Source organism: Lichenostomus cassidix, chromosome 1, assembly GCF_008360975.1.
Source record: "Lichenostomus cassidix isolate B80296 chromosome 1, HeHo_3.0, whole genome shotgun sequence".
In the NCBI taxonomy this organism is placed as follows: Eukaryota; Metazoa; Chordata; class Aves; order Passeriformes; family Meliphagidae; genus Lichenostomus; species Lichenostomus cassidix.
In genome coordinates, this window is record NC_139479.1 from 6,829,214 (window position 1) to 6,852,207 (window position 22,994).

General features: G+C 36.7%; 1 protein-coding gene across 11 annotated transcripts in view; it reads left to right on the top strand.

Annotated features, from left to right (window-relative positions):
• CASK (calcium/calmodulin dependent serine protein kinase) overlaps positions 1 to 22,259 on the top strand; it is a 188,276-nt gene extending 166,017 nt beyond the window's left edge. For 3 of the 11 annotated variants that reach the window (XM_085048768.1, XM_085048785.1, XM_085048855.1), the window contains 9 exons: positions 1,182 to 1,250; positions 2,626 to 2,661; positions 5,431 to 5,627; positions 6,393 to 6,508; positions 11,311 to 11,391; positions 11,485 to 11,565; positions 13,014 to 13,216; positions 15,022 to 15,105; positions 20,826 to 22,259. In XM_085048768.1, coding sequence (XP_084904894.1) covers positions 1,182 to 1,250; positions 2,626 to 2,661; positions 5,431 to 5,627; positions 6,393 to 6,508; positions 11,311 to 11,391; positions 11,485 to 11,565; positions 13,014 to 13,216; positions 15,022 to 15,105; positions 20,826 to 21,002 — 1,044 coding nt within the window. In that variant the 3' untranslated portion in view covers positions 21,003 to 22,259. The remainder of the gene's footprint in view (positions 1 to 1,181; positions 1,251 to 2,625; positions 2,662 to 5,430; positions 5,628 to 6,392; positions 6,509 to 11,310; positions 11,392 to 11,484; positions 11,566 to 13,013; positions 13,217 to 15,021; positions 15,106 to 20,825) is intronic. The other 8 variants (XM_085048810.1, XM_085048828.1, XM_085048777.1 and 5 more) reach the window with 7 other exon arrangements.
• The last annotated feature ends 735 nt before the right edge of the window (positions 22,260 to 22,994 follow it).

The following is a 22,994-nucleotide window of genomic DNA, read 5'->3' on the forward strand; positions in this document are numbered from 1 at the left end:
CATTTGAATATTTTAAACTTGTTATGCTGAAGTGATTCTGTAATTAGAATTAGAGCTGATTTTCCCCACTCCATTACATGTTGCAAATTCTTGTAGGAGGCAAGTTTTGCTCTCATGCACATGGCATTAATCCCTGATTAATATTGCACAAACAGCTTAGCTCCAGGTCTGGTTTTTAATTTGTTCACAAAAGGTACTTGTATTGATAAAACATGACAAAGTTAACTTTGTTTGCTTAGAAAACTGTTTTAGCTTATTTTCTCTGCTGTCCTTGACGTTACACAAAATGACCAGACATTCCTAAGCTGACCTTTGATATGAAATATTATATTCCAGAATTAATTTGGGGGTAAAAGGGTTTGGGTTTTTTTTCCCAATGTATGAGTGGATTATTTTCTTTCCAAAAGAGATGGCTCAATTATGTGACCTTATGGAATTGAACACTATACAGTCAAAATGGCATGTGAAAAAGATTTCTCAAAAAAACCCAGTCAGAAATTCCTGTTATCCCTCCTGTAGAGTTTCCCAGGGTGCACCCTGTGTCTGCTGTCTCTTCACTCAGGTGTAGGGCCACACTGGTAGTCTGGGTCAAGGGAAGTGGCTTTTTTTAAGTCCTGTATTTTGGCAAGGTTTGATACTCCTAAGCCCATAAGAATGTTGAAGGAAAACCCTCAGTGTTCTGTAAAATGGATGAGAAGGGAGGAGAGAGAATTCAACTACCTCAGGTACCAACCTCAGTGTGTTTGAGGCACTGCAGAGAGATGCATCTTGCTGAGTAGAGACTGGTCAACATTGAAAACCACCTCAGAGCTGAAAAAATACTTAGAAACACCTTTAAAACAGAATGTGGGCCTTACTCTATTCCAAGCATTATTCAGAGTATAACTCTCAGGTACTTTAGCAGAGACTGGTGTATGACTAAGGGCCAGTAGCACTGTCAGCCACGTGAGATCTCAGAAGTCCCAGTTACTAAAAAGCTGAAGGCAACATAAAAATAATTATTACCTCAGATAAAGCTATGGAAAAGCTTTTCAGATTTACAGGGTATGTAGTGTGGAAGGTTCCACAAATGAAGCAGCTAAGGAAATGGTTATAAGGCTGTGGATGTAACTGTTCTTTGAAATATATCTGTGTTCCTGTGATAGTGTTGTGTTGTTAATGAACCTTGTGTCTTATTTCAGAGAGATTCCCCCTCTACATCCAGACAGTCCCCAGCTAATGGTCATAGCAGCACTAACAATTCTGTTTCGGTAAGATTTCCAGTTCCACACAGAGAAAGTGTGAAAGTTTTGTTGGTGCTCATCTGCCATTACTGTTATACTTATCGTGTGGTCAGTGGAAAATTTTGTCCTGCTGATAGAACCAAGGTTATTGCATATGTAACTCCCGATTTTCTTTCTTTTTTTTTTTTAAGGGCTTTTTCCAACATATTCTTTTCATTAAAAGCCATACAGTGAATTAAATGTTAATAACTGTACTGTGACACTTCAGTCATCCTTAAATCATTGTCAGCGATTTCCTCAAAACTCAGCAGAGGTTTTAAAGTGGAAGTTTTTATTTCCATCCTGAACTTTGGAAGCAGTGTTTGGAGAAAGAGTAACTGTGCAGTTGGTATCCCCAGACATTTTAGATTCTTTTTGGTTTTTTTAAGTTTTGTGTTTTGAGAGCCCTCTGGAACGTGTACTGGTTTCCGCTATCTGAGTTAAGGAATTGGTGTGCTCTCTGCTGTCGTGGTTCGTGCACATACTGTGTGAAACATGAGCCTTGCCTGGATATGGAAAGCAAAAGGAAGTGGCTTTAAAATGCACTACAAACCAAGCTATTACCATCACATCTTTAACACAAAGTACTTCTGTTTTGTATGTATTCAGGTAGAAAGGTGCTGTCGATCTCCTGTTCTTCCTAAAGTACATTGATGTTAAAATTCGTGTTGTTTATCATTTGTTGTTGTTTGGACCAATGTAATAACTACACACAAGTTTCTTCACTGAGTGCTGTCAATATCATGAGTTCATGGGAGTAGCTGAAAACAAAAAAAACTAAACCAAGTAACTATTCCTTTAACTATTAAACAAATTGCAACTTAGATATTATTTGCCACAAGGTAAAGTGCTTATTAATTAGTAGAAGGAAAAATAATTATGTGAATGAAAAATTTAAGATGTTTTTGGGAATTAAATTGGATTTATAACATGATAAGTACTTGTAATCTTAATTCTCAGCACAATTGATCACATTATACATTTTTAATCATAAGTTTTTTAATATTTATAATAGCCTCTCTCTTTTAAAAGCAAAACTTAATACTTAAGTGGAAAAGGCATTCACATAAAGAGCCTCTTTCACTTGGTGGTGCTTTTGTGTTGAAGATGCTGAATTATTTATTAAAAAGCACATTCTCTATCTGCTTAAACTTTTTACCTGCTTTCTTCAGCTTGCTGCTAAACAGCCTGGGTTTGATTTTTCTTTAAGAAAAAGATTATTTCTAAACATGGGTCAATGCTTTATACTTTTGTCTCACTTACCATTTTACTGTAATGTAGTATGAATCACTAACAAACAGTGTTATGTACCCTTAAAAAGTAAAATGAAAATTTCTTCTCCTGGGTTGACTTTATTCTGCAGGACTTGCCATCGACAACACAACCAAAAGGACGACAGGTGAATAGATATCCTCCATGGGAATTTTTGTAAACTTAGCTGCTAGCAAACATCCCTGCTTACCTTTCCCCCCTCATATTCTGTACGTGCTGGACTAAAACATTTAAGCTTGGAAAATTTGTTCCATTTTTTTCATTTTTCTTTTTAACTCATTTGTTTGTGGCTAATTCAAAATAGTTGTTTTTTTTTTTTTAATCATGTGTCCATATGTGTGATTGTTACAAAGACATTGTAAATTCAACTGGAGATGTTGATTTAGTTCAGAATTTATTAATAGACTTCCTGTTGTACAGGGACCTGTGCAGGTTTTAATCTTAGAGGAAAGCTCAAATTTCTGTTTTAGCTGAAAGGGTGATGAGTAGGGCAAGTGTCTAATTCTCTAAAATACTGTGCTGACAAAGATTTCAAGTCTTGAGTTTATCTGAAACTTATTAGCATTAACAAAGCTCTTCAAAGAAAAACATTAAGGACAGTTTCTGTTAATTTTTGATAAACTTACGGTCTCATAAATTTTCAGTCCTAACCCCCACTTTCGGTAACCTCTCTTAACTTTGTTACCTTGATGTGGTCGTCATGCAAGTCATCACAGACCAAAGAAAGATCTTCCCTCTCCAGAGAATTCCAAGAAAGCCCATCGGGGCTCCTCAGAGGATTCCCTCTCATTCTCTTTGCAATTTTAAGAATTTTTTTTTTACTGCAGCCTCCAAATGAGCACATACTGTCAAGTGATTCATCTCCAGTAACTGCTCCAGTTATAAATAGTCTTTCCAGAATCTACTTTGGAATCTTCAGCTGTGTACTCAGCCTCCTTCTCTACCAGGAATTTTTATAATAGCTCTTGCAATTCCATTCAAGAAGTCAATCAGCTACGTTAACTCTTGTCTTTGAAAGTTTTTTTATACTGCTGTCTGGTTGAGGTGGCTGAAACTTCTATCACAAGAATGGTTTGCTCTCACTTCACTTGCCATTTTTAAAGCTTTCTATGATTCTTTCAACTTTCCATTTTCTTCTGAAGATTCCAACTGTCTAGAAAGGCTCCATGAAGCACCTTCCAAACATTTATATTAGGTTTTCATTTGCTCCTCAGCGGATGTTTTTTCCCAGGAAAAGAGACTTTGTTCAAGGCAATATCAAAATAATGGTGTTTCTTGTACTCAAACCATTTTTAGTTACCTGATTTTTTCAATTTTTACCTGATTTTTCCCATTGAACCAGCATATTTTTCTTGTCATCCTGGAAAGCAGTGAGGGCTTGAATAACAGATATTTTTATGTGTGAGGCAGTCTGTAAAGTTCCATGAACTGCCAATATGTGGTGGATAATGGCTCAAACTGGAACAGGGATTTGAAGAGCAGGGAAGTTTTTAGACGGTGAAAATACTGCTGATGTTTCTAGACCTATATTAGATTAAGTTTCAGGCAAAATAAGGGATTGGCTCAATATTGGTTACTTCATGTAAAACAAATTATTAAATAAACATAATTGGTTTCTAAATATCCTATTTCTCAGGTAATTAAAAGATTGCTTTTTTCAAACTCACTCAATACACAGCAGAACAAAGGTCAGATTTAATATATTTAGAGGTTGAATTCTGTATTGATATTGTCATCTGATCCTCTCACTGCAAACCAATAAAAATACATCAGATACAAGATAGAAGTGATTAGTCATTTTAAGTTAATTTATTCCTATGTTGAGGTGCAGATTGGATTACTTTTTTAAGTGCCATGAATAGTGCTAACACTGCATAGTTACAGCTATTTTTGGAGCAGAATTTGAGCAAAGTTAAAAAGTGGTTGTTGCAGTTTATAAGAATATTACTTTGCAATGTAATTGTTGGGGTTTTTTTTAATCTAGTCAATTTTTAGTATGAAAATCAGCAGTATGTATATACCAGGCTGTCTGAGATGCTGTAGGGTGATGCTGGAAGTTCATAAACTGTAGAAATTACCCATGTAGGGCATGACATTTAATTTTGATTTTAAGATCTTTGGATGCTTCAGGGCTGTAATTGGCAACCAAAACTGGAAATCAGTTTTATTTTTATTTTCTAGGGTTGAAACCTCAGTAACACAAAAAGAAAGGATTGGTATATTATTTTAAATTGTGAAATCAGAGTCTGGATTCTTTCTGTTAATGTTCCTTAGAGAATAACTTGATCAAATAATTTCATTTACACGGGAGCAGACTTACTGAAAAACCACACAGAGAATTCCCACATTCCTCCCAAGTAACTATATGATAGGTGCAATACAGAGCTTCCTATTTAAACTTTTTAAAAGATAATTTTTCACTGTCTTAAATCTTGAAAGTTTTCAGTCTAAAGATCACTGATAAAGCTGAAGTCGCTTATACTGATAAACCAAATTTCCTGTCACAGAAATTTTTAAAACATATTGTGGGACTTCAGTTGAAAATTACACTACAGATTGAGTTGTAAGGTGCTGGTTTATATTCTGTATTGATTTGTGATACTTAGTATCTGTTTGAGGGAATCTGTGAGTTTATAAAATTTTTAATGTTCAGGTTCTATAGAATGTAGAAACCATGAGCTGTTGAAATAACATCATGTGTCTCCATCATTTGCTGGAGGGGGCATTTTATTTTCATTTTCAACTGTCACGCTTTGGCACCTTCATTTTTGTTTCTTTCTTTGCTTGTTGCAACCAATATGTGTCACTGCATTCACAGATCAGATTTTCACCTGTTACTCTTGATACCATACCAGTAATAATATTGCAGTGTCTCTTATCAACTTTTTTTTTATAGATCTATGTAAGAGCACAATTTGAATATGATCCAGCAAAGGATGACCTCATTCCTTGCAAAGAAGCTGGCATCAGATTCCGAGTTGGTGACATTATCCAAATCATTAGCAAAGATGATCATAACTGGTGGCAGGGTAAACTTGAAAACTCCAAAAATGGTACTGCAGGTCTTATTCCTTCTCCTGAACTTCAAGAATGGTATGACTTAAGTTTTCTATGAAAATGAATTTAGCTTTGGTTTTATTTCTGTCTTTCATACTTCTCATTGTTGTCTAGTTAGTTTTTGAAGTTTTTTTCCTTCTTTTTTTTCAAAGTCTATACATTGACTCAATTTGTGTGATACTGATTTTTTTTCTCATATATGTGTAGCAGTAAGGGTTATGTGCAATATATGTGAGAGGCTCAAATTAATTTCTCTTTCAGCTTCTAAACAGGGGTTTCATCAGTACTGCTTACATCAAGTGCTGCAGGAATAAGATTTTAGCATGATATCAAACAGAAAGGTCATTGAGGGAGTTTGGGGGTTTTCTTTCCTTTTCATTTTTCGTGTGAATGTCAAAAAGCAGAACAAAATCTCAGTGCCAGTGACAGGTTCAATGAACAGCAATGGCACTGAGCAGTGCAGAGCCTTTAAAGAGCCTCTTGCAGGAGCTGTTCAGTAAAAATTATAAATGTATCAGCACAGATTCTGACAAGTGAGTCCTGGGCCTTGGAAGATACAGCCATAACTTCCTCCCATGCTCACTTCATCTGTGAGCTTTCATCATCTGCCTCTAAGAAGATATTCTTACATCAGGATACCCCTGTGTATATGTTCTTTTAAGTCATCAAAAAAAGTGTTTTTAGAAGTTTTACTGTACTCTTGCTCTATAAAAGTGTTAATTTTCTAATTCATTCTGTGCATCTTTTTAAAGATCCTTGATTACAAGAGAAAATGTTTTTTTTTTCTTCTCTGTATGTCAGGCGAGTTGCTTGTATTGCCATGGAGAAGACCAAACAGGAGCAACAGGCCAGCTGTACTTGGTTTGGAAAGAAAAAAAAGCAGTACAAAGACAAATATTTGGCAAAGCACAATGCAGGTATGAACAAAAAATGCAGGTATCTTTAGCAGGTTACATTTTTTTCAGTTTAAGCCTTGCCATTAACTGTTCAGCTGGCACTATTATATAAATCTAATGAGTTACTTAGGAAAATATAAATAAAATTCTAATTATGCCAACATTACTCTGCTTGTTCTTTGGTATTTATGCATAGGGCTCAGCCAGTGAGAGGCAAGCTGCCAGAAAGTCAGTGCATCACAGTATATCTTGATACAGGCTTAGGTTGTTTGGGGGTTTATGTTTAAAGGAGCATTAGAAACCAACAGGGTGTGATTTTTGCAACCTATATAACTGCACTGTGCTCTACAGAAGAGTTCTCTGTAGCATCCTTGTTAATATGTGTTTATGGTTATAGATTATATATGTGAAAACATTAAACAACATTTTTCTTGAGTTGTTGCAGCTGGAAGTGGAATTAGAGCCATTGTGTAGTCAGTGTGTTATTTAGTTACCAAAGAGAAAAAGCTGTGGAGGTTTGTCCTCCTTGCAGTGATTTCTGCCTGAATCCTGATTTGGAGGGTTCTGTTTAGACTGCTGAAAAAATGAATTGTTTTTGAAATTTTTGAAAGTGTAAAGATCTTTGTCAAGCAAAATTCATTAGGTTTAGTAGTAAAGAAGGAGGACACCTTTATTCAAGAGCTGAATTTGCTTTTTTTCTTCTTTTATTATAAAATGGTTAATGTGCTGAAACTGCTTTGCAACACTCTTCTGTTGCTTTTGCATCGATATCACATTCTGTGATGCTTGTGTTGTTGTGGGGTCTCTTGGGAGACTTGCAGAGATTTTTATTAGAATCAAAAAATATACCTGTCCAAGCAGTGTAATGAAAGTATTTATAGATTACATTAATTTTTGGGTTTGTTTTTTTTTAGTTGCATCCTTGAGCACGCCAATTAAATTATATAAGTCCCTATTTTCGCATTTCTCTTTACCTGAACAATCTGTGTGCAGTATCAGAGCTCATAATGTGTCACAACTTCAGAATATGTGTTTCCTTAAAAGTAACTTTAAAGCAAATTCTAAGAAAGTCAGAGAACAGTTATTGTTGTTTATACTCCTTAATTCAGTGTTGCATTTAAGATGTTCACAGGTAAATATAAAAGTACTCATCCATCTATCGTTACTCAAATATACAATCTCTCACAAGCAGAGTTTGAAAGCTTTAAATAGCTTCCTTCCTTTTGGTGGTTTAACACTCTGGTTCTTGGAATGTTTCCACTTCACTGCAGTAGCATTCTACCACATCTTAATAATTAGGACTATCACAGAAGCTATTGAGAATAAACTGGATTTTATGAGCCAAAGTCTTTCACAATACTGGTATCAGTTGCTCCCAGCACACATTCCCACAGCCTTGCTCCTCCCTTTTTTTGTGGCCATGGCATGAACTGGATTAACTCAAGAACAACCCCAAAAAAAGATTTTTTTTTTTTTTTTTTCTTTAGGGCAGATGCATTTCTTAATGCACTTCTCGGTGCAAATACAGAACTAATAATGTCAGTGTGAATAAGCAGGGCCTGCTCCAAAGGAATGAGCTAAAGGAAGGATAGCCAGGGGAGGAGAAGGAGCAGGCAGTTCTGTAGGAGCAGAACTAGCTCAAAGATTTTCTGTCAATTAAATTCCTGAGAGGAAAAGAATCTAGACTTTCCAGTCTTGACACAGGGGTTCATTCTAGAGGAGGTTGACAATACTTTGATTCACACAGTTCACCTGCCTTCACCAGTAGTGCTGTTTTATGTTTATTTACTATATATCAGAGCAAGTGTTCACCAAAAATTAGAAATACGAACATTAAAAATTATGATAATGACCATAATGGAAACTGTTCCCTTCAGAATAACACTTCCCCTTTCCCCTAAGAAGTCAAAAAGTTAATGGAGGCAGAGATTGGAATCAAGATTCTTTGCAGAAATGTTACTGATCTTAATGTCCTTGAGTTACTGAAGGTGATGGCAGTAATATTCCAGGGAATGACACCAAATGTAGAATATAGAGAGGTTCACTGAATTTGGTGCTCTTGTGAGTTCAGGTTTAACTGAGGTGGCACTGGATTTACATTCTCTGAAGTACTCTGTCACATCCAGGATTGTTAGTCAGAAATATGACAACACTGCCCCTTGCAAACTTTCAGTGCATCTGTCTCGGTAAAAAAACAGATCTTTTCTTCTAGTGGATGCAAAGCAAGTATAATCAATGTCAAAATGTTGCTCTTACAGGAAAGTAGAATTTATTTCTCTTACATCCTAGTATAAAATTAAATAAATTGATCAGCACTGTGTAATCTATTTGGACTTGTGTGTTATTTTTCTCTTAGGGGTGAGTCTGATGTGGCATGCTGAGAAATGACCCAGTAAAATACTTCATAGTCAACTCAGATTTGTGTGGCCAGCTGATGATTTGAGAGCTGGTGTGGGATATTGGGATATTATTGGAAGTAGGAATGAGATTATTCTGCAAATCAGACATAGTTTATGAAGTAAACAGGAGATTATTTCAGTTACATTTTAGAACTAGAAGCAAATACATTGTCCTTTACAAGAATAATGTAATCCTGTTTTTCGTTCCTCCATGCTTCATATTAGAGTATTAGGCAATTTCATGATTAAAGACTTTTATCGCTGTAAAGTCAGTTTTAAACCAAAGCCACAGAAAAAAATGAAATATTTCTTCATTATTAGATTCACTGACATTTTTATTAATGCTCTAGAGATATGCTGCAGTGATATCTAATTTTTTTTTTAATGTTTTGCTGAAAAGTTGTTGCAGGGCTTCAGAAAAAAACAGAACATACCAGAACTATGCTTCATCTTATGCATAATGTAGAAAATTGCCAAGCTTTTATAAAATATGTTTATCATTTCTTAATGTGATTTATTTGCCTTGTGTTTAGACTATTGCATGGTAAAGTTTATTTTGTGCATATACTTTTTATTTTACTAATATATTACAAGCCATATCTCAATGACCCCTGTACATTTTTCATGCTGTCTTACTCCCAATGGCCTCTGTGCATGTAAGTAACCTGTCAAGTGACAATGCCTCTTTATTTGCTTCTTACTGTTTCCTTTCAAGAACTCCTTTTCTTTATTAGCTAGTAACACAGAAGCATTGAAGTTCAGTCTTTAAGTGTGCCCTGTATTCCTCCTATCTTTGTATATGAAGAAATTAATCATATTTCTTTTGCATTTGAGAACCCTACAATCATTAGTTAAATCCATGTAGACTGAGACACATCTCCATGCTACTACTTTGTGATGAAGGCATTAATATGTGTCATTTCTGCTGTTTGTTCCTGTTTGTATCTAACATAACATGGTTTTGTTCAAGAAGAAACTAAAGGATTGATTTCTTTTATTATTTTTCAATGGAAAAATACATTTGCAGGACTAGGTGCTTAGAATGGTAAAGCTGTTTAGGGTGTTGTAGATCTTTAACCCTTCTTACTATAAAATGAATTATTCATTTGTTTAAATACTGTGAAGTTGTAAAAAGGATGAGAATAACAATTCCATTGCGGAATGGAAGAAAAATACGACTAAATTCTTGCTTGTACTATTTGGGGAAAGGTTGAAAGAGATTCTTCTTTAGGATGAAATTCAAAATGCTTCAAATGGACTAGGAAGTTTTCATATCTGTATCTTTTCAAGGCCTTGAAGTTGAGTATCAATTGGCTAATTTTAGTTTGACCAAATTGAAGCAGTTGGACTTTTTCTCTCAGGTAAAAAGACTGTCATCAAATTAAAAAATTGAAAGATACCCACACTCATCCTAAAAAGTGAAATGGATGTAGTTGAGGTGGATGCACCACTTAAGACCTGGTAATACCCAAAGATCTCATAGTTTAGACAGAGTCTCTCCTCTCTCCTTTTCATAGAGTGCAAAAATACAGAACTGAAAACTCTTGTTCATTATTCTGCTCCACAATTGCAGATTGCTGTAACCTTTACAAATATAAATAACTGCCTCCTGGCTTCTTTTTTCATTAGAATTCAGCAAGAGTTGCCAGAAATGATGTGTTATTGGGCACAGGAGGAATAAGCTGTTATTAATGAACAAAACTTGATTTGTCAATCATTATATTCCTTGGCAATTGGCAACAGATTGATAGGCATGATGGAATTCATCCAATTTCAACTGCAGTTGAAATGATATCTGAAATAATACTTTTACAATTTTTCCCTAAATATGGTGAAGGTTCTTTTATGTAATGCCATCACTTTTCATTAGAATTCTTCATTCTGTCACAAGTTTTTGAAAGCATGTCAGTTTAATTAGCACGTGTGTTTAAAGAGAACTCTAATTACAAGTAAATGGTGTGGTTTGACAGAAAAAATACCACAAAGTATTAACACTCTGTGCATTTCTCATAGATCTTGTTAAAACATTATTATGAAAGTATCCCTATCTTCAGTGTAAATAGATGTTCTCATATTGTATTCATGTCAGTCACTGTCTACAGATTTTTCTTTAGTATTGCTATTTCTTAGGCATGCAAACATGAATGGCATGCTGTTTTAGCTGATTTTTGTGGTCTGCTGAACACTGCATGAAAGGACATGCAAACTTTGCTGAGCATCTCAGTAGCTTTGTTGCTGCTCTTAAGAGTTTTTGAAACGAACACTCGTTAAAATTGCATAAGGAATGAATAGTTTTATTTTCCATAAGATGTTACTTTGTATTATAAATCTAAAACTTGCTTAAATTATAATTTGTAGCAGAGTTAATTGTCACCCTTAATATGCCTTTTTTCTTATCCCTTGGGGCTTGCTTTTGTGTTCTAGTGTTTGATCAATTAGATCTCGTCACGTATGAAGAAGTAGTAAAGCTGCCAGCATTCAAAAGGAAAACACTAGTCTTACTAGGTAATTTTCTGTTACTTTTCTCAACATAGCAGCATCATTTTGAAGCCTTTCTGGTGGAAAATTCCTAACTCGTTCTTTTGTGTTGTGGATCAGGTGCCCACGGTGTCGGAAGAAGACACATAAAAAACACACTCATCACAAAACATCCGGACAGATTTGCTTACCCCATTCCTCGTAAGTAGCAACGTTCAGTGTGCTGCAGAATTGTTTTGTGTCATCTTTGACAAAACCCCTCTTGTGCTACTGTGTGTGTTCAGCTCTGCTGAGACAAATCCTGCTTGAAAAGTGGGAGCTGTGGTAGGACTGGGGGTGTTTCTTTTGCTATTTCAAAGGGCAGGGTGGAAAGTAACACCACTTTTGCATCAAATGTTTCTTATTATCCACAAAACTTCTTGTTAAGCATGCTTCTCCCTACCCCAAATGTTTCATTTAGAATGAAGGATAAAAGATTTCTCATTTTTAACTGTGTGTAATTCTCATGAGAAGACATTTGAACTGGATTTAGAGGAAACCTTTAATATATTAATTACTTCTCACAGCCTAGTCTTGAGGACTGGTATTACACTAAAGCAGCTTCACGTTTCCAGAGATTATACTAAGTAAACACAGTTAATTTCACTGCTTTCCAGTGGGTTGTTATGAAGAGCACAGAGGTGTTTTCCCTTCTTGACAATCTCTGTCAACGCCCTGGCTGGAATTGCAGATCCCATCACATGATCTCTTGGAGATGCATCCTTTTTCCTCAAGCCAAGCACACTTAAGCAAGAGCATCCAACCCCTGCCTGTCCACTCTGTTTCAGACTGTCCTCAGAAACACCGTGCATGGCTCAGAAGTGCCACTCACTTAATTTTCTTCACAAAAACTAGTTATTTTAGCTTCAAATGCTCTTAAAATATCACCTATACCATGATGAATGTGCCATAGGTTGTTTGCATTAGGTTCCTGCTCTGTGGAAGCACAGAAATGGTTTCACTGATTTTATAAGAAGACAAAAGAGATGCATTTTTTGCATTCTTTTACAAAACCATGGCGTAGCAGGTAGTTTTTGAGATGGGCCTTAAATTGGGTGAGGAGTTTTGGAGAATGTTTTATGAAGAAATTGTCTGCATGCTGAAAACCTGATCAAAAAGATCATGTCACACACAATGGCAGTTAATTCAAAAGGTTAGTAGGCCATACTTCTCTTACCACATAGGTCTGTAGAAGCAATATTTTCAAAAAGTATGTTATTGCTAAGTAGCTTTCATCTCTCTTGACCACAAGCAATCAGGTTTTTATGCTGCCTTTTAGACTTTCACAGTCAGAAGAAGAAAACCTCATAAGAACTTTAAAAAAAAAGGAGAGAATGTGGAAGTGTTTTCAGGGCAGAAGAGAATTTAGGAGAAATATGAATATCTTAAGTTCAGTACACCTAGGGACTCTTCTTCTCCTGCTTTTCCCAACACATATTCCTCAGACTCCTGCTCTTCCCAGTGTCTGTCATTCTTACTGCCTCATACTTCATTGTTCTGTATGTGATTTGACAGGTCATCATTCAGTGATACTGATTGTATTGATAAACATAAAAAAGCCATATATAAGCTTAATATTGCTTCTGCGCTAAAATACTTTGTATTTTCAGACACAACCAGACCTCCAAAGAAAGATGAAGAAAATGGCAAAAATTACTACTTTGTATCACACGACCAAATGATGCAGGATATATCAAACAATGAATATTTGGAATATGGCAGCCATGAGGATGCAATGTATGGGACAAAACTGGAAACAATACGAAAGATCCATGAGCAGGGACTAATTGCAATACTTGATGTAGAACCTCAGGTAACTAATTAGAAGTGTATAAAAATGAGACTCATCACCAATCCTTCAACCTTATTTCACTGAGATATTTTTATTGATTGCACACTAGGTAAGTGCTGCATGAAGTGATGGGGAACAAAATTCCTTGGACCACTGATATCAGTCTGTGAAGTAGAATTCTGGTAATCACCTGTTTAGAAAAATCAGGCTCTCAAGAAACTCTAATAGTTTGTCTATTCATTGTGTAAAATCTGTGGAAAATTCTGATACATTTCCTTTGAAACATCCATGTAGTCATGACTTTCAATTCACAGGGTTCTGTTTATATATTTTGATAAGTGGAACAACATGAATATGGACAACTGTGATGTTTGTATTATTCTAGCAGATGGAAGGAAATGGGAGGAAAGACACAATTGTGACCAGTGTTATCTACTTAAATGTGCAGACTTCTTCTCTTCATTGTGATTTCTTCATTTTGAATGGATTCAGGAAGTTCAAATTCTTCTAAGAATTTCACAACAGAAATTAGATACCTGACTAAGTTATTTAAGACGGTTCAGAGTATGATGAATGGTGGTGGTCTTAAAAATAAAATCCCACATTTAACAGTGTTTAGGAAGAGCAACCTTTCTAGTGAGTTCAAATGGAGCAGCTGTTAACAGCAAACTCTCTTGATAAATTTTTTCAACATGCATTATTCAAAAGCTGTACAATTCTCAGAAGTGGTTTTAATCTTTGTTAGAATATTTACAGTTGGTAACACCTGCCTTTGCCACACTTCTCTAGCTCATGTCCAGCAAGCCACTTTCCTAACCAGCTTCCTAATTCATCCATCTCAGCTCACTGAAGCCAGCCTGTTTGTGGACTTCTGATTATCTTACACCACTTGCCTGTTTTCCCTTGGGCACTCTTAGTTATATGGGTTTTCTTGCATTTCACTTACAGGGTTTGTCTCTTGTTTGGAGCAGGTTGGCAGAGGTGATTCCTGTTAATGTGTTTCCAGCAGCAGAGATTAAAACCTTTTCTCTCTGGAAAAGGGTGGATTGTGGGTTTTTTGTTTTGTCAGTTTCTTTAAAAAGAAAAAGCTTTGGAGAAGACAGGAAATGGAAAGAGCAAAACCAGAGTGATCTTTAGTAGTCTGACTTTATCTTGTCTGTGCTTTTGAGTTCAGCCGAGATGTTTAACTCACTGTCCTGCACTTCAGTCAAGCATGGATATGTAGCAGAGTTTCACATATGGCAGCTCTGTGTCACTCAGGTCATTGTGACTAAGACAACTCTTTAATGAGAACTCTTCTCTTTTGCACAGATTTGGTTCAGGATTGGAGTTGTATTTACTGCATTTAGTGCTATGCTCACTTTTTAAAAACTTCAAACTTTTCCTATCACATTTTCATTTGTTAAAAAAATAATAATTTTATAATAATAAAAATTCTATGCTAATCAACATTCTAAAACACAGTTGTCTCTTTTCCCTATTGATGGCGTGACTGAATTTTTTCATGGTGTTTCATCAATCAGTTTAATGTAAACATAATTCCACACTCTTTGAGCCTGTATGGGAAGAGGCTGTGTGAAAATGCTAGAGCTTTTAGTGTCTCAAAAATTCACTTTAATTAAGGATAAATATATGCTTTGACCACCAAAAATGTAAAACAATAGACAAAGTTAGGTGTCTGTATTACTAAGGTTTTGACTCCAATTCAGTTAAAGAAAAAGTCCAGCATTGGTAGATCATGAATTTGTCTTTTGCTTGTGTGACTGAACTTACTTCCTATTGATTGTTGGGGGTTTCCTCTAAAGTATCTGATTTTTTTTCCCTAGGCATTGAAGGTCCTGAGAACTGCAGAGTTTGCTCCTTTTGTTGTTTTTATTGCTGCACCTACGATTACCCCAGGCATTAATGAGGTATGGCATGTTGCAATCTGATGTCCTGGCAGAGGCAGAATTAAGGATGAGATTCAAATGTGCAGATCAGACTCTTTGTTTCCTTGTCTCTAAATGAAGAGGCAGAAAAATAATTGAGTGACAGCTTTATTAAGTTGAGTGAGATATGTTTGTTGTTTATGAACAAATAATTCAAAATATGAGCTTCAAGAGGAAGGATCCATGTGCTGTATTATTTAAGTACATATTCCTTTATTTCATTCCAGCTCAAAGATCCATTTCCAAGTTATTGGCACAAATTACTCAATTGTGAGTTGCAAGGCCAGCACTGATCCCACCTTTAGCTTTAGCATCTTCCCTGCAAATATTTATCAGAAATAGGCTTATTCATTCTGACAACTGTCCTCTAAGAATTGGAAGCTTTGACCCAAGGGGTAATTGCTTGTGGAATAATTCTAAGTATCCATGGAGGTCCACATCCTACATTTCCTGCTTAGTTTTTATAGGGTATCTGCTCTGCAGATTGCTACTGATTTCAAAGATGACACCAGGCAATTCTGGATTTAGCTCACACTAAGGCAAACAGCATTTTTGCAAACACTTCATTTGCTCAGCCTTCCTTAAACCATGTTACTAAAGTATTTAATCTGTAGGAGTTGATAATGAATCTGTTCCAAGTCTCCTAGATGTCTTCTTGATCATCAAAACACCAAGTCAGAAGCCCTTCACTTCAGCTGGTTTCTACAGAAATGCAATTAGAATATCATAAGCATGAAACTTTAACATCACTGCAGAGGCTTGCAGGAAAAGAAGGAGCAAGACAAACATTTAAATGCAAATAATCTGAATGATTATTCAAATCAAAAGTGGAAAGTGAAGAATTTTGGCCTGAAGCTGGAATTTAACTGGCAGCTGAGGCATTGTTAGTTCACTATGATGCTTTAGTGGGCTACTTTAGCTCTAAATTGGATTTTTGTCAGTTTTTAAGCACGAGTGCTAGAACAAGCAATGAAAGTGTATAGCAAGGAAGAGGGATGGGAGGGGGAAGAATGATCTGTTCACTTTCAGAGCACTAAGTTATGTCATTTCACTGTGTCTTAGGGACCCACATCCTAATGTTACATCTCAAGAGTGTAAAGACAAAGAGCTCTCAGAACAGCACAACTTGTCATTTTAGTGAAGTGACACTTCATGTAACTGCTGATATGATGCTGTAAATGGGTACAATCTTGATGAAATACTAGAATTTTGTAATCTGCACAGAATTTGCTTTTGTGTAAACAAATAGCATTGCATCAGGTACCCTGTAAAATTATGTCATTGCCTGGGCTTGTTGCCTCCAGAGCTGTCTCAGCTCCCAAATTGTCTTCCTTGGCCTCACCTGTCAGTGGTACTTAACTTTTAGTCTGCCAGTTGCAGTTTGTAATACAAAAGATACTTGGAACAGTTCTTATAGGGCGGAAAATGTTTTCCATGATACACTGGGAAGAGAACAGAAATGTGCCTTTTATAGCAGTGGTGGGGAAATACTTGTTCATGCCAAAGAATTAGTAGAAGTATTATCTTCTAAATATTTGCACTCACGCTGTAAAACCTGTCTTTTTTTTAAGCTCCTTTGACAAAAGTCTCTGTGCCTGCAGGGTTTCACCCAGACATGAATTGCTGAGCCAAGGTCAATTGTACAAAACATGCTAATTTATTAATAATTAAAGTTAAGAAAAGGGAGGGGCAGGCAATGGTAATAGCAACAGACCTTACCCAAACACAGGATCCTGTTTTCCAAGGTTTACTGGGCTGAATGAGGGCAGATAAGCAAAGTGTGTCTGTGTGGTAGAAGCCTGCAAGGCAGCAAACAAGGGTGAGGAGTGTGTGTTTCCTATTTCCCATTCATGCTTCCTTTTTGAAAGGTTCATTTGCATGATGAATGTCCCTTTCTGTTTATCCTCTTGCCCTGCCATGTTTATTTTATTTACACTTTTTGAGAACACTTCTGTAAATGACTGTCCTTTTTTCCCTCCTTATGTTTTCTTAAATTTCATCTTTGCTTTTCTTTTCATTTTCCTGCATTCGTACTAATTGTACCTAGCTGCCAAAATGGTGCAGAAAACTGCCTGTAAGTACCAGCTAGGGGCTCTCAAGGTAGTCCTGGTTATTGCAGTAGTTCTAGAATGTAGATATGTTTGTTCCCATTTAACATTACTTTTGCCATGGGAGTCAAAATTTAACGTAATAATGACTTTTGATATCTGCCCCAAAATTATCTGCTACTGAAAAAAGAGGCTATGGAATTAAATTTATCCTTTTATAGATGTATATTAGAATTTTGTGGTAAAACCAGTGCCGAGGCCTGATCTTAAGAGTGTCTCTCTTGAGACACTTTAGCCTGTCAAAGACCACACAAAATGTCTCAGTAATCGAGGCCCACACAGCAAGAGTTAGGAGACAAAATATTATCCTTTCCAGTGAATATAGCAGTGCACTGTGAGCAATTCTGTGAAGCACAAACCAATGTAAATCATACAGGGAATCTCTCAGAGTGCGTCCACCTGTCTAATCACAGAGGAAATTTAAATCAGATGGTTGTTGTGCTAAAACAGAGAGAAGAGAGAGCATATCAGAAAACCTTGGGGTAGTTCATCTTTCCTCCAGCTGTTCCTACATCCATTGCCCAGACAGCAGCAAAGAATTCACAGGCTCCATTTGTTTGATGTAAACCTTATTGAGCCAAATTCTGCAGACTTTTAGCTGTGTTTCCTCCCTTCCTACAGCCAAAGAATAAAAGGAATTGTTCTTAGGAAGTATGAAGTTCACCAGCTGTTTAAATTGAGAAGGTCTTTCTGTTAAAGCAGAATTGGCAAAGGCCTGGTGGTGTTTACACATTTTCCACAGCCTTTGAAGGAAACATTAGTAATTTGTTGGGCTGAGCTTGGGCTGCCACAATTGGCAGCTGTTGTCCTATGTACTCTCAGGCCAAAAAACTCAGCCCTCAGAGAGTGAAGATGCCACCATAAAGGTGGCCTTTAGGTACATGAGAGGTATTTCATGGATAAAGCCATGTGTCACTCCTTGCAGCTGTGGTGGAAAAGGAGAGAAAATTTGGAAAGTGAATTGAATTAGGAAAGAAAAGTCTGATCCAATAATGAATACACTGCAACTAGACCCACATAAAATGCCTATTGCATGAGAGCTGAGGGAAGATGAAAAGGCAGATGTGCTCACAAGTGTTAAATTTCTGAACTTGTGGCCATTCATTTGTCTGTCCACAGCTTGCTGAACATTTTGATAAATATATTCTTTCCTGACACTATTGAGATCACAACTGATGATGGATATCCTTCTTGAGACATAATCTGGGATGTTCACTATTCAAAATTTAAGACATTTTAGAGAAATTAAGAGGAACTTATCACAGCGAATACTTTGATTATAGCTTTCTTCAAAGATGAATTTTGGTATTTTAAGTCTTACAAACTCAGAGGAAACAACCAAGTCTGGCATGTACGTATAGGTACTCCATCACAAACACAGGTGACATTTGGTCCCAGAATAAAACAAAAATCAAGAACTGTAATCTCTTCCTTTGCAGAACCTGGCAAAGTTTGAATCTATTTGAAAATTGTTGCAATGGCCTATCCCAAAGTTGTTACTGCATGTAAAACTATATGAAAGAAGTACTGATTTACATTTACAACAGCTGGGAAATTTGGATATTCCAAAATACAGACCACTTTAATCCCAATAAAGTTGGATCTAGGAAAAGCTAAGTCAGAAAACACTGAAATTTGAGGAATGTTTGAAACACTTTAGTTTTGTGACATACATATGTGTGCAAGGTAAACTTTACCCATTGAGGTTTTTCAAAATTAAATAACTCTTAAGTTTTTCTGATTTTCATTGTCAGTCACAGTAAGGTAAATACTCTAGTGATAAAAGCACATACCTGTAAGTAAAAGTAACACTGGATTGGAAATCTGAATAACAATTCAAAATCTATATAAGGACTATATAAACTTCCAGGGACTTTTCCAGTACTGTTAGTCCTGTGTCATGAGATTAAAACTTCTTTCAAAGTGCAATGTGACTTGGGACAAGACAGATTTCAAATATAAGATTATTCTTAGCTGGCTACATTTAAAGCAGATATTTAAGCCAAACATTAAAACCTTTTTATTCAAATATCTGCCTGACAACTTTACTGACCTTCCTCTGTAGGTTCATTTAAGCAGGAAAGGCTCAGTGCTCAGCTGATACAAATTGATGTCTCTCTTGGAATCTGTGAGAAATTGGAAGTTTACCTAACTAGGTTTTTGGCTTAAAGACACTGGGCCATATTAAATACTCAGTAAAAATATTTAGTACTAATATCGATCCACATTGTTCTGTTTGTTAATAGCATAAATTAAATTTGCACACCCTGGAATTTTCCACAGAAGTTCCAGGAGGTGCATAATTGGCCCATACAGAGAACATCCTTTGTACAGAAGTGCATGTGAGGAGCATTTGTCTGACTTGGAATGAAATTGGTAATGATTTTCAAGAGAAGGCAACCACACCACATAGCCCCCTCCCCATTTGAGGCTGCAGCTTCAGGAGAGAAGCAGAACTGTAACTTTGGCAGAGAACTTCTCCTCCAGATATGGCTGGTTTCGTTGCTGCAGGGAAGGAGAACTGTCTCAGAGCAGGTTGTTTCCTTTAGAGGACCTGAAAGCTGTTGCTCCACAGCTGCTTGTCACTGGAATCACAAATACTCGGAAAGTTGAAACAGAAAAAAAAAAAAAGGTGGAAGTCAACTAAATAGCCAGATAAAATTTCTGTTCTGAGAATAGTTTCTAGTCAAAAAGCTGTGGGCTCCGTGTCCAAACTTCCTGCAGCCTAAGACTCTGCTTAGAGAAGTCTGTCCCAGTTGATTGAGTGTGCAGAGCAGCAGGAGTCATTTTGCACCATGTCCACCCCAAAGCTGTGGGACAGGAAAGGCTTGATTGCTTTCCTGTGGCTATGTCAAGGTTCCTGAAAACAGCAATGGATTTGTGGGGTTTTTTTTTAATTCATAAGGAAATTTGCAGGAAGATAATTCAAACTTACAATTGCTGCAGAGCCTTGGGAAGAAGCTTTTTGCATCCAGCTCCCTCAGGCAGGCAAACCTCGCTAACAGAAGTCTGATGTCCAGGCTGCCTGGTTCATCTCCAGGATCTCACACTGAGAGGGGCTGGAAACACCCTGCTCTGAGATAGAAACCACAGAGGAGTAATGTGGAGTGAGAACTTCCTTATCAGTATATTGTTGTTAAAGGAAGTAGACCCAGAAGATTGGTGTTGAACAGAAAACATTACCAAAACTGGGAACAGCTGATACCTGACAGATACCCTCTCTCTCTCCTGTTTCTCATGTTCTCACTGGGATATAAGCCCAATAGCTCTTACTTGTGCACCATGTCTGATTTATTCACATGTGGTCTCCATTGCTGCTTTTCCAAGCTTCCATCCTCTACCTTGTTTTTTTAACACTAGAGTTGTGTTTTGTCACCAAGAATGTCGATAACCGAGTGCTGTTTGAGTGTCAACTTCCAGAGGGAAACTCTGCCCTTTCTCCCATGTGATTCCCATAGCTGTAGGTGGGAGAGCTAAAGCACCTTGACCTCCCTGAGGCCTTTTTGCCCATTTCCTTCTCAGTGGAGAAGCTGTTGTGGAAGAGCACAAAATGATCCAACTTTTCTCCCGTTTTCTTTCCCGGCCGCCGGACAGGATGAATCCCTTCAGCGCCTGCAGAAGGAGTCTGAAATCTTACAGAGAACATATGCACACTACTTTGACCTAACAATTATCAACAATGAGATTGATGAAACCATCAGGCACCTGGAGGAAGCCATCGAGCTTGTGTGTACAGCCTCCCAGTGGGTCCCGGTCTCCTGGGTCTACTAGACCGGGAATGAGAGAGTTGAGGAGAAAAAACAAAAGAATCTGTCATTACTGGGAACCACCTCATACATGGAAAACCTCTTCGTTATTGACCTTGTGTCAACAGGTCTTGGCCCCTAGAGACTACCTAGATGTAGTGTGACCTAAAATATAATTATTGTCATGTCCGAATAGATAGGAGGAGGGGGAAAAAAGATTTAACACTAATTTAAAGAGACAGTATCTTTTTTTTAATCATTTCTCCTAAACTTTAATAAAATGTATCTTTAAATATATGTATTATTCAGTCCTTTGGAATGTTATATTTTTGGAAATCATAGCTTTTTATTTCAAGGGCCCCTAAAAACTGCACAAAATAGATGCTGCTTTCTATAATCTATTTTAATAGTAATAATGATTCTGTTACCTTAACTTGGGGGTGGAACACTACATTCTTTTTAGAGTCTGATTTTATGGATTGGAATACTTTGCTTTCCTTTATTTATTTGAAGTAATTAGTCTAGTGGTTACGAAACAAATTCATAAATTTTAAAGGCCTTTTTTTTTCTGCTCTTTTTTTTTTTTCTCTCCTAGCATAGTATTTTTAAGTACTTTTGTGTAACATCCAGATAATGTGATACTGTCTCTTTGAAGAACTCTGTAAAAGTTTTAGAAATTTGAAATTGGGTCTTGACTCTTAATGCATGTGGACAGTCGCAAGCGTTCATGCCGTTGGTGTATCTGTGTTGATAAAACCTGTAATCTACAGCAAAGTACATTCCGTTCATGGGAACACGTACCCAAGGGAATAAAGCAAAATATTATTCTGACTAAGTTGTAAACCTATGCACATCCCTTGCATTTTGGGCAACTTTATTAAAAAAAAAAAAAAAAAAGAAAAACTGATTTTTATTAATAATAATCATGTAGTGAAATGTGTTTGTAATTTTGTCTCAATTTAATTTGTTGTAAGGTGGGAGGGGGCAATTACTGGTTTCACCATTTCAGATCTGTGTTGTCTGAGAGTATTAACGTTTTAATTAAGTTGAAGCAAAGAAATGCTGATTTTTAATATGTATGTAATTGTTTAAAGATGCACACATTTTAAAAGAAAATACTGTGCAATGAAGAAACCAGTTTAGACATTGCGATAAACTGACTATTCCAAAAGACTCATCTACAACAGCCCTGTAAATTCCTTTAAAAATGGTAATTGACTCTACAGTCTGACCAATTTTTTTTATTTTAAATATACTTCCTTTTATGTGTTCAACAATTAAATGCTTTTGGGTCCTTCATTTCATCACAGGGAGTTTCAAGAACAAATCAGTGGCTCGTGCAGTGAGGAAAAGTGTCTCAAAGTCTGTAAGGGAAGCCCTTGTAGAGGCACAGCCTGCAGTCTGCCACAGAGGCTCTGCTCCTCCTGCATCAGCAGAGGCTCCACAAAGGTGGAATTAGAGCAGAGCCAACTGAGAAAGTATAACCATGGATTGACCTGGCCCTTCATTTCCCTTCTTCATGCTCTTGCTGGCCCACATGATTTGCATTTTCTCTGTAAAGGGTTAAAGGCAGCAGGCATTGCCACCTCTTTTTAGGTGCCAGAAATATGCTGTTCCTTAAAATTACTTCTCCTCAAACTTGGTTGGCTGTACTGTTGTATAGTATGAATTTTAGTGTTTATATTTAAATGATATAGTGATACAGGATTTTTCCTCAACGTGGAACTGTCAGCTTTAATTGGTCTGTGGGCTGTTCCAGTTTTTCGGGACCATTGCACGTGCAATCAGAAATTCTCATGGTTGAACCTTTCTCACAGGGGTAATTCTGTTGCTAGTTTTCTCCTGCCTACTCCTTCAGGTCAGGTGGTCCAATCTGTTTACAATTCTTGTAAAATTCAAAGATGAAATCTCAAGTCTGGCTGTGCCTCCTCCCACCCTGCCAGGGCAGGCAAAGGTGTTTATTTCCTGCAGCATTCACAGCTCGGCCTGCAGCCCACGGAATGGAACTTGATCCATC